The following is an 11,683-nucleotide window of genomic DNA, read 5'->3' on the forward strand; positions in this document are numbered from 1 at the left end:
TAGCGCATATGTCAAACAATGTGCTTAAGATTTCATTTTAAGATTCTTCTTTAATATTGCAGTCCCCCCCCACACACACACACACACACTCACAATGAAAAACTTACTCCCAAAAATTTAATCTTTCTCCATGGTAGGAATCATTTAGAATACGACCGATACCACCTTGAACCACCACAGCACGTATAATCACAGATGAAAACCCAGCTACCATGATTCCAACTTGGAAAACATCAGTCCAGACTACAGCCTTTAGACCACCCTATATGGAGAAGAGCAGATACAGACTAGTACACAAGCCCAGATAATTTATTGGTAGGGGAGAAATATTCAAAGGGAAGGGAACACACAGAAAAGACGTGTTCTATATTTAATACTCTACAACTTTAAAGGCTCAGTGGCTTTCCGCACAGTTGCGCTGGAGAAGAAGAGGAAGAAGAAGAAGAGTTGGTTTTTATATGCCAACTTTCTCTGCCACTTAAGGAAAAATCAATCCAGTTTACAATCACCTTCCCTTCCCCTCCCCACAACAGACACCCTGAGAGGTAGGTGGGGCTGAGAGAGCTGTGACTAGCCCAAGGTCACCCAGCTGGCTTCAAGTGGGGAAGCAAATCCAGTTCACCAGATTAGCCTCTGCAGCTCATGTGGAGGAGTGGGGAATCAAACCTGGTTCTCCAGATCAGAGTCCACTGCTCCAAACCGCTGCTCTTAACCACTACACCATGCTGGCTCTCAAAGGCAAGTAAAGTAAATAATGTTTTGCTATAGTAGTACTATATTATTTAAAATTAACTAACAGCTTTACAGATAATGGAGAAGATAAATCAATACAGCTTTAGGAAGGATGTAGGAGAAGATACAGTTTTAGTAAAACTCGAGTTTAATATTTTTACTTGTAAATGTAATGATAAATGGTTAACAGAAAATTAGCAACTTTAAAAAGAACAGCAGACCTACCAGTGTGCAGTAGAAAGTACAGACTACTCCCGTTGCAACCACTGCACCCCACAAGTTAAATCCTGTAACTAGAAGAGACAATAAAAAGAGAGAGGATATTATTTAAAAGAAAAGCATATTTAAATTAACACGGTAGATGGTAGATTTATACCTACTTATTTGAACCACAACTGCAAAAAAAATGGAAATAATGAAAGGAGGCAATTAATTAAAATCAGGCTATTCAGAGTTTCTTTTGTAGAGGCTGTTAAGAATAATACCCAGAGAGAACAACGGGATCTATCAAGGCCTATTAGACACAGAACCTCCATGTATAGAGGCAAGTATATCTCATGACTACCAGATGCTGGCAACAAATAATAAGGGGAAAATAAGTTTTCATCACATTCATGTCCCAGAAGCTTTCATCACATTCGGGTATCCCCTGCTGAAAACAGAACGTTAGACTGGACTTTCATCTAATCATCAAAGCAATCTGAATATTCAGAACATATATCCCAAGGATATATGAAGTCAGTAAAATCCATCAGATACTTGGCAGTCCTTCTGTTTTGCTTACCAAAGGATTGTTTCCAGAATGGTAAAAGAAAGGATACAAAAACAGACAAATGTGGTACACAATGCTAAGATTCACATTAGCTCAATAAGTTCTTATAGTAGCAGAACTTGTTTGTATGCCTTTAGGTAATGGATTTCTCCACCTAAAGAAGTACAATAGGTGGTGCGGCCATTATCAAGTAACTAAAAGTGCCATCCTAAATGGAGTTATACCCCTTAAGTCAATGGTGTAACTCTGCTAATGATGGCCCTGTGAAATTGCAAAATGGTCCTCCTTTTTGGTTTGAATTATACAGTCTTGGTGCAGGGACACACCAGACTATTAACTCGTAGTTGCCAGTCACAACTTATTTACCAATGCTGATTTTAACCTATAGAATCCTAACCGTTTTTTATCAGATTATCTGAAGGCCTGCCTTCACCCATATGAACCTGCCGGTTCTCTGTGGTCAGCGAATGGCAGAGGGCCTGCAGGTTCCCACACCTTCCAAGGTTAAGGGTGTTATGTCTGGGAACAGGACCTACTATACCACAGCGCCCCAATTGTGGGATACCCTTCCCAGAAACACAAGTATGGCAAAGGATTTTATTATTAAGTTTTTAGACTTTTATGATGGATTATTGCTTCTGTCCTATTTTAATGTGGACTTTGTGATATGACTGCTTTAAGTTGAATGTTTTAGAATAGTTTTGCTTCCTACTTTTTGGAAGCCGCCTTGTAGACTGTTTAAGTAAAAGGATGCAGTATAAATATTTTAATTGAATAAATGAATATTGCATGTTCTTTATTGATTTAAAATATAATATAAATAATATACACTATCATATATTTACAGCAAGCCTTCCTAAAAAGTTCAAGGTAGCTTACAGTCAACTAAACTTAGAAGTACAATAAATAAATCACAAAATATCATTCATACACCAGCAAAAATACAAGCACAAACACTTATACTATAAGCTAGCAAAAGACCACACCAACTTAACAACTAGCAAACCTCATCAATGGAAGATAATTACATCACTGCAAAAATAGAAAGCCCAATCAAAACATAACAGGCTGTGCAGCAAAAAACTGCCTTGCGGGTTCTTCTAAAGGCTGGGAGCAACAATACACTACACACACACCACTATGCGCCATCTGTAGGGTTGCCAACCTCCAGGTACTAGCTGGAGATCTCCTGCTATTACAACTGACGGCCAGCCGATAGAGATCAGCTCACTTGGAGAAAATGGCCACTTTGGCAATTGGACTCTATGGCATTGAAGTCCCTCCCCTCCCCAAACCCCACCCTCCTCAGGCTCTGCCCCCAAAACCTCCCACTGGTGGCAAAGATGGACCTGGCATCCCTAGCCGTCTGTAGGTATAGAGGCCATGACTGAAAATGCCTTTGAGCATTCTGCAGAGGTGAGCACCATCCAGATGGTGAGAACAGTAAGCAAGGACTCCTGTGAGGAAGGCAGCTGGTTGAAAAAGAGAGAGGCAGTTCATTCATTGGCCATTCAGATTTTTTCTTTTTCATAAAATAACTATATATACACGCTAAATATTTTGTTTCTTCATATCACATTCCATGTAGCCTAGAATGTTTACACAAGTATGTTGCAGGATGTGAAAGTGAAAGCAGAATGTAGCCACAAGTCAGTTCTTAAAATTCTCAAAGTTGCTGTTCCAGTGCTGGAATTGCAACTAAGAAAACTTCAGTTGAAGTCAGCCTGACATGGAAGGCATAATATGGTAAATTGTGTAGATTTTTTAAAAGTTCTGATACGTTACCATAGATTCTTCTTACCTTGATTTAAAGCTAAGGCTGGAGCATAAATGACAATTCCGGTATATAATATCTGGATAGAAGAAGACATAGATAAAGCATATGAAAATTATCCTGCTGAATTCTGGATAACAGTGCTATCAGTGCTGTTTCTACACTTGCCATTTAGGCTGGAATTGTCATGATTCATTCACTCAGTTTTAAGGGAAAATCCAGACAATGTTGTCAGCAGTACATGGAATTCAGGTGTTTTCTGTGTTGTTTTCCCATCTTTTCCAGAAATGATTTGTGGTGATTTTTTTAAACATACAATTATAGGGACAAGGTACTATTGAGCTTTCTCAGGATTATAGTCCCTCAAAAATTTTCTCCTTTGCTTCTTCCAGCTTAAATAATTACTTCCTGTTCCTTTGCTGAATATAACTTAAAGTCTGAGAATCTTACCCACAGGGATGGATTTTTATGGTAAATATAACACTATGCTGTGGAATTTCAGTTTCAGTTCCCTTCCAGCTGATTTTACCCTTTAGCAGTGCATAACAACCTTTGTGCAGATAGTCCCCTAATCAATGATCAAATGGAAGATAACAGAACATTGTTCTGGGAGTATTCAGTGATAAACTGCCCTGAGATCAATTATTATTTTCTGCATGATATAGACATGAAATATTGTTCAAGGACATTTAAACTGAGCCACCTCTTTACTGACAGATTAAAAATATAAATTAGCTTAGATTCCTGTAGCACCTTGAAGATTGCAGTGTGGTATAGTGGTTAAAGTATAAATTTAGGGCTGTCCCACAGGGTTGTTAGGAGGGTAAAATGGAAAATGGGGGAACTATGTATGCCACACTGAATTAATTGGTGTGAGGGCATGGTGAAAATAATAATATAAAAAGTTAATATCTTCTTGTGCTTTTATCTCTGTTTCACTCCTTATCATAGTAGTAACTTGCATAATTTTAAAAAGCAGATAAAACTGTTAAAAAGTGTTCTAATATCAGTTTCCCTTGTAGTGTAGGATTCCTATGGTACTGTTTTGGGACAGGTAGGAAGGACAGCCAAAATGCTGAACAACCTGACCTTTTTGGCTGGCTGATTTCCATGCTTGCTATTTCAAACAGACTCTAGCAATACTTTCCACCAAAGAAATGGAAGAAATAGCACCTCTTCTGATTATGAGAGAGAAGCTATTTTTTAAATTTTGGCTCATAAGAATACCCCTACTGGATGACACCAGTGGCCAACCAGTTCCTTTGGAGGTCCAACAACAGGGTGGAAAGGCTAAGTATTCAAAGGTTTACTGCCTCTGAATGTGGAGATTACCTTGGCTAGTAGTTACCATGGCTAGTAGCCACTGATAAACCTATCCACCATGAATCTGTCTAATCCTCTTTTAATATTGTCTGCGCCTGTGGCCATCACTACATCCTCTGGCAGCAAATTCCACATTTTAATCACTCGCTGAGTTTCCTTTGTCTGTCCTGAATCTACTGCCCATCAGCTTCATTGGATGCCCTCAAGTTCTAGTATTTTGGGAGAGGAAGAAAAAGTTCTCTCTGTCCACTCTCTTTATTATGTCCCCCCTTAGTCGTCTCTTTTCTAAACTGAAAAGTCCCAGATTCCTCAGCCTTTCCTCATAGACTCCCTAATATCTTGGTTGCCCTCTTCAGTACTTTTTACAGCTCTGCAATGTTCTTTTTTGAGATATGGTGACCAGAACTGCACACCGTATTCCAAATGAGACAGCACCATAGATTTATACAGGGGCATTATAATTTGGCTGTTTTATTTTCAATCCCCTTCCTAATAATCCCTAGGATAGAGTGCCCTTTTCACTGCTGACACTTTAATTGAAATATCAGTTACAAGCCCAAGGTCTTTCTTCCTCTCAGTCTTCATAACCCCACTAGCATATTCTCCCCCTGCAAAAAGAAAAAAGCCCAGCAAAGCAAAAAAATTAAATAAAATTAAAAAGGCCCTTAGCATTAAATGCCTGGGATTTGGAAGCACATTTCCACAGCTCTCTGCAAAACCCCAAGGTATAGCTCATCCTTGATAGTACCAATCTGTCATTTATCCTGTGATTCCATCAGTTCCTGAGCTAATATACTGTCCCTGCTATCTCTGCTAAAACAACTCTTTTATTCCCCCCTTCTTCTGTTTGTCCCTCTTATTATTTTGTTCAATAGACATTCTGCATTTGGATTAAAACATCCCCTGATCAAAGGGGAGGGCAGACACAGGACCCCACCCCAGGTTTTGTGCCAAGGACTGCCCTGTCAGGCTGGCTGGCTTTCCCTTTCCACAGGCTACAGCAAACCCCACTCCTCCCCCCTCACCTCTGCAAGAGAGTATGTCTAGAAGGGCATGCTGATTTCACATGATTTAATTGGGAAGAGTTCATTGCTTTGCATTTGGCTTAAAATCAGGGTTTATGTGGAAGAGATGAAACAGCACATCTCCCCTTGAATTGCACTCTTCTGCAGAGGGGCAGTTATGTGAGTGCATTTGTAGCCCCGTTCACATGTTACAGTGAACACATGTACATCTTTTATGTAAAAAAGAACAAAAATGTGTTCACTTTACAAATGAACCCATGTCAGGTCTGTGTCTATCATGTGAAGGGTGTCTCTTTACACATGAAGAATCCCAAAACACAAGCACATTGGACCTTGAAGCCTATGTCTACACAGTTCCTAATTTAATACAATCAATATCCCACTGAGGGAAAGACAGAAGGGAGACAAAGGCTTAATCATAAATTTTATTGCCCTAACAAGATACAGACTAGAAAAGGGGAAAATCAGTATGAAAAGGCAAAAGAGCAAGCAATTGTATCATGGAAACCAACACAATTCAGTCACCTTGCACAAATCAAATGTGTAGCTGTGTTATTTTAAACTAAAACCCCAATTAAGTTACTTTTAGTACAAATCTTGTTTCTCCCACTTGGCTAGTCCAGCAAAAACTAAGCATGCAGAGAGGAGGTTTTCAAATGAAAAGGGAGGGAGGGAATGCGGATCCCAATGGAAAAGCCGGATGTCAGTGCAACAGACCAAAAGGGCAGGGGGAAGAGCGGACTTAAGAACTCAGAGAAGATAGGAAGAAGTTGGAGTGAAATCCAGGAAGGGAAGCAGTGACCACATGTCAATGACCACATGTCAGTAATACTGGAAGATGGTTCATGGGGTAAAACCAGCTACAAAGGATGAAGGGCTCAGGAATCCACTGCCATTCAAGCAATGATCTCAGGGCAGTTTATCCCATTTTATTGTAATCAAAATCCTGAGAGGTAGATTAGGTTGGGAGATAGTATCCCTTACACTCACTAAAGTTTAAACTGAGGAGATGTCTGTCCATTATACCATGCCATCACACTGGTCTTAGTAGAATAAAGTTTAGAAACCTCAACTACCGTAGTAAGGAATGTACAGATCAGTGTTCTTACCGTCTGAATAATGAAGATCGCTGTCCCACACAGACGCAGATATTTATTAAATCGAAGTTCTAAGTACTGCAGGAAAAAAATTATCTACATTTAAATGTTTTATTGTGTCATTTTTAAAGGTTCAGATATTTGTTTCTGTATTTCCTTGCTACTGTAACTGTATATGCTTTAAATACATATTCCATATCTTTGCTTAATCAGATATATATAGAAGTTGTATATATTTATATTCCATTTTAAGAAATCATGATCATTATTCTTATAAACCAAAGTGTACAAGTAAAGATTTACGCTAAATTGCTTAAAAGAAAGAAAATGCATATATTTATATTATTTTAATTTTGATTGTAACAAAGGAGACAAGATTTATATCTGTTCTAACAGAATCCAAATTAACATAAAATTGTTCAACCAATATCTACACAAACATGCATAAACACTGGCAGATGAGGATGAAGTTGATTATCAGTTCCTAACTGCAGTTCCTAGTTCCATATTCTCCAATCCAACCACAAATTCAGATGATGATGGAACAGTTCTGCACAGTGAAATAAGCTTTGGACTCCCTCAAATTATACATCCCCAGACTCTGGAAACTGCATACTGCAAACTGTCATATGGGAGGGGGATACCTAGTTCAAAGTCTGTAGTTTATGCAAAATTCTCCATTGAGAAGTGCCCAGGGGACTGCATTGCTGAGAACTAAAGAATAGATAACTGACAGTAGATGCACACCAGAATGAGTTTTGGACCACCAAAATAATGCATCCCAGGAAGCAGGGGATAGGGAATGCTATGTCAAACACAGTGTCCAGTTACCTTATTTGGGGCTTACAGTATTTAACAGTGCAAACCTTTGAGATTCCTGGAGGGTAAGTAAAGTAAAGGTCCCCTGTGCAAGCACCGGGTCACTCCTGACCCATGGGGTGATGTCACATCCCGACGTTTACTAGGCAGACTTTGTTTATGGGGTGGTTTGCCAGTGCCTTCCTTCCCCAGTCATCTTCCCTTCACCCCCAGCAAGCTGGGTACTCATTTGACCGACCTCGGAAGGATGGAAGGCTGAGTCAACCTTGAGCCGGCTACCTGAAACCAACTTCCATAGGGATTGAACTCAGGTCATGAGCAGAGCTTGGACTGCAGCACTGCAGCTTGCCACTCTGTGCCATGGGGCTCCTGGAGGGTGCCCCACCTCAAAGCACATTGTGGGGGGAAACCACTAGCCTTTGATCCTCTCTGTGGTAGCCAATGTGGCACTGTGTCCTGATTCTAAAGATGTTTGATCTGGGATGGTCGTAATCTTATTTTGGGGTGCCCTGACCTTCAGCTTCCTATTATTCAGTTCATAGCAATGCAATCCTATGAGATCTCTTGTGGGGGGAGTGTACCCTTGCTTTGGAGATTTTGCATAAAAACTAAGATTTGGTTCAAAAATTTTGGAAAGTTACAGGGCTCTTTCTCCTGATTCCATGACTGAATGATTTTTGGGTGTCCAAGTCTAATTGTGGGGTGCAACATCCCTCTGTTCCCTATTCTACCATTTTTAGCAATACAAGTGGATGGGCTTTGTGGGCACGCTCCACTTTGGAGCACGTTGCGCCAAAACCAGGCTTTGGACCAGGCACTGCTCTGTGGGAGGGTTACAAGGAACTGTCCTCTGATGTAAGACATTTATGGTTTCTGGTGCCGCGCCCTTCAGCTCCTATGGAATTCCTGGGGGGGGGGCTCTACTTTGGACCACTTTCCACAAAACTGAATGGACCCCTTTATGGCAACTTTGCTGGATACAGTCTCCACAGTCGGAACAGGTATGATTCGGAGTGGTCCTCTAAAGCTTATCTGGGGGTGTAGAATTAATTGTCATCATTATTTCTGCTGGTTATTGGAGGAGGAACAAGGAACAGCACACAGAGAAATTCAGCCTCAATGAGAGCCGACTTCATAAACAACCTAAGGCAAAACGCTTAGATTTCCACCAGTAGGTCACTACTGAAATTCAAGGGTCTGGCCAAGGGATCCCAAAATATTCCTTCCACGATCCCACTGTCTTTTGTTGTACTGAGACTTCCCAGGCAGAATCTTAAATCTAAAACACTCCCATTTTGCGATGAGGAAAGGCAGCTGTGGAGGGGCCGTGGCTCAGTGGTAGAGCATCTGCTTGGCATGCAGAAGGTCCCAGGTTCAATCCCCAGCATCTCAGTTAAAGGGACTAGGCAAGTAGGTGATGTGAAAGACCTCTGCCTGAGACCCTGGAGAGCCGCTGCTGGTCTGAGTAGAAAATACTGACTTTGATGGATCGAGGGTCTGTTTCAGTATAAGGCAGCTTCATGTGTTCATGTTATAGGGCAGGGACTGTGGCTCAGTGGTAGAGCCTCTGCTTGGCATGCAGAAGGTCCCAGGTTCAATCCCCGGCATCTCCAGCTAAAGGGACTAGGCGAGCGGGTGATGCGAAAGACCCCTGCCTGTGAGCCTGGAGAGCCGCTGCCGGCCTGAGTAGGCAATACTGACTTGGATGGACCCAGGGTCTGATTCAGCACGTGTTCCAAAAGCTCCCAGCCGCTGGGAACTGCCTGGCTCCCTGCCCCATCGCCACAAAGGCAGGGCAGGCTAGGCGGAGCCCCCCCCCCGCCCCCCCCCTACCTCGTAGGTGCTGGTGATGCCCAGGCGGTAGAAGACGGGCAGGAAGATCTCGGCGCTGAGGACCACCACCAGCAGGTAGGTGAGGGCGAAGACGCTGAAGCGGGCCCCGAAGCGGTACACCTCGGCGGGGGTGCCCAGCACCGTCACGGCCGACATGAAGCTGGCGGTGAGGGAGAGGGCCACCGGCACGGCGTGCATGCTGCGCCCGCCCATCAGGAACTCCGCCGAGGTCTTCTGGCCGCCGCCCGCGAAGGCGTAGTAGATGCCGATGCCCGCCGAGATGAGCAGCATGGCCGCGAAGACCACGTAGTCCCAGGGGCCGAAGCCCCCCGCCGCGCCGCAGGCGCCGCTCATGGCCGCAGGGCAGGGGGAGACCTCCTCCTCCTCCTCCTCCTGCTGGGAGCGCACAGCCCGCTCCTCTCCGCGGCGGCCGGCCGGCTGGCTGGCTCTCCAGGTGCGCGTCTGCAGCGCCGCCGCCCGGGACCCCTCCTGCCGCCCTCCGCCCCCGGGCTGCCTCTGGCCGCCGAAGGAGGAGCCGCGAAACTGGCCCGCGGTGGCCGGGCGCCAGGGATGCGGCCGCCGCTGCCACCTGCGCTCCCGGCTGAGCCACGCCGGAGCCGGGGGACGGGAGGAGGAGAGGGCGAGAGTCACACAAGGAAGTGAGGCGAGGCTGGGCTGGGCAGGCTCCTGCCCGGGATTCCCAGGCTGGCCCCTCCTGACATCTCGGCACAGGTCTCCGCTTGTCACTGGCGCTCCGGCCCAAGAGGAGCTGGGTGTGCCCGCTTTGCCCCGAATGATCCCTCGCACGGTTGTTTCGACACCCTGCATTCGCCTCCTTTGCAGCGGCCATTCTTCCTTTGGGAAAGAAGCTCCTCTTGCAAAGCGGTCCCCTCTTCCTCTCTCTCGCTGGATTTGTGCACAGGTCTATCTGGGGCAAAGCTTTTGAGTGTGTGGATCGCGAAAAGCTGTGGCTGGTTTGAAAGGCAATGGGTGTTTTGGTGCGCAACCTGTACTCTGGACAAGAGGCCACAGTTTGGACAGAATATGGAGAAACAGAATTGGCAAAAGTATTAGACGAGGATATATTTTATCTCCCTGCTTCTTCAATCTGTATGCAGAACTGGATTAGGAAAACTGGATTAGATTTAGATGAAGGTGGAGTGAAAATTGGGGGGGGAGGAATATTGAGATATGCCGATGATACTACATTACTGGCAGAAAAGAGAGAAGACTTGATAGACTACTGCTGAAAGTTAAAAGAGGAAGTGCCAAAGCAGCTGAATGTCAAGACGACAAAAGTAGTGACTACAGGAGAATTACACAACTTTACAATTGACGATGTGGAAATTGAAATTGTTGAAGACTTTCTATTCCTTGGCTCCACCATCAACCAAAAGGGAGACTGCAGCCAAGAAATCAGGAGGAGATTGAGACTGGGAAGGGCAGCCATGAAGGAGCTAGAAAAGATTCTGAAGTGTAAGGATGTGTCACTTGTCACCAAGATCAGGTTAATTCATGCCATCGTATTCCCTATTTCTATGTATGGGTGTGAGAGCTGGACAATGAAGAAAGCTGATAGGAAGAAAGTAGATTCCTTTGAAATTAGGTGTTGGATAAGAGTGCCATGGATACTCTGGGCCGCCAAAAAAAACAACAAACGGTGGGTCTTAGATCAAATCAAGCCTGAACTGACCCTAGAAGCTAAAATTACTAAACTGAGGCTGTCATACTTTGGACACATTATGAAAAGACAAGAGTCACTGGAAAAGACAATCATGCTAGGAAAAGTTGAAGGCGGCAGGAAAAGAGGAAGACTCAACAAGAGATGGATTGACTCTATACAGGAAGCCACGGCCCTCAATTGGCAAGATCTGAGCAAGGCTGTTAAGGATAGGACACTTTGGAGGACATAGATTCATAGGGTCGCCAAGAGTCGGAAGTGACTTGATGGCACTTAACACACAACACACACCACACACATACAATCTGGGGAGGGCTAAGAGAAAAAGTGGACCTGGAAAGGGGCCCCTCTCCTCAAGAGAGGGAGGAGGAATCTGCTGGAAGAAAGGGGGTGCCCTGGCACCCTCCTTGCCTGTCCATCCAGGCCTACTTCACCACAACTCAGTCAGCCTTGACAACCCCTTTCATGAGAGGGATTTGGCAGGCCACTCAGCTATGTGAGGCCTTTACTGGGCTGCACTTTACTGGGCTGGGCCAGGTAGCACTGTGCATGATCAGGCAGGGAGGGGAAGTGCTCTCCTTGCCCCTGGGCTGGCCCTGCCCAGGTGTGTGTGTGTGTGGGGGGGAA

General features: G+C 44.3%; 1 protein-coding gene across 1 annotated transcript in view; it reads right to left on the reverse strand.

The window, feature by feature from the left end:
* Positions 1–9,729, reverse strand: part of LOC130474281 (sodium-coupled monocarboxylate transporter 1-like) — a 35,398-nt gene extending 25,669 nt beyond the window's left edge. The window contains exons 1-5 of the mRNA XM_056845832.1: positions 9,376–9,729; positions 6,736–6,801; positions 3,306–3,357; positions 958–1,025; positions 108–262 (exon numbers count right to left, since the gene is read on the reverse strand). Coding sequence (XP_056701810.1) covers positions 108–262; positions 958–1,025; positions 3,306–3,357; positions 6,736–6,801; positions 9,376–9,729 — 695 coding nt within the window. The remainder of the gene's footprint in view (positions 1–107; positions 263–957; positions 1,026–3,305; positions 3,358–6,735; positions 6,802–9,375) is intronic.
* Positions 9,730–11,683: the final 1,954 nt, after the last annotated feature.

This window comes from Euleptes europaea, chromosome 3, assembly GCF_029931775.1.
Source record: "Euleptes europaea isolate rEulEur1 chromosome 3, rEulEur1.hap1, whole genome shotgun sequence".
NCBI lineage: Eukaryota > Metazoa > Chordata > Lepidosauria > Squamata > Sphaerodactylidae > Euleptes > Euleptes europaea.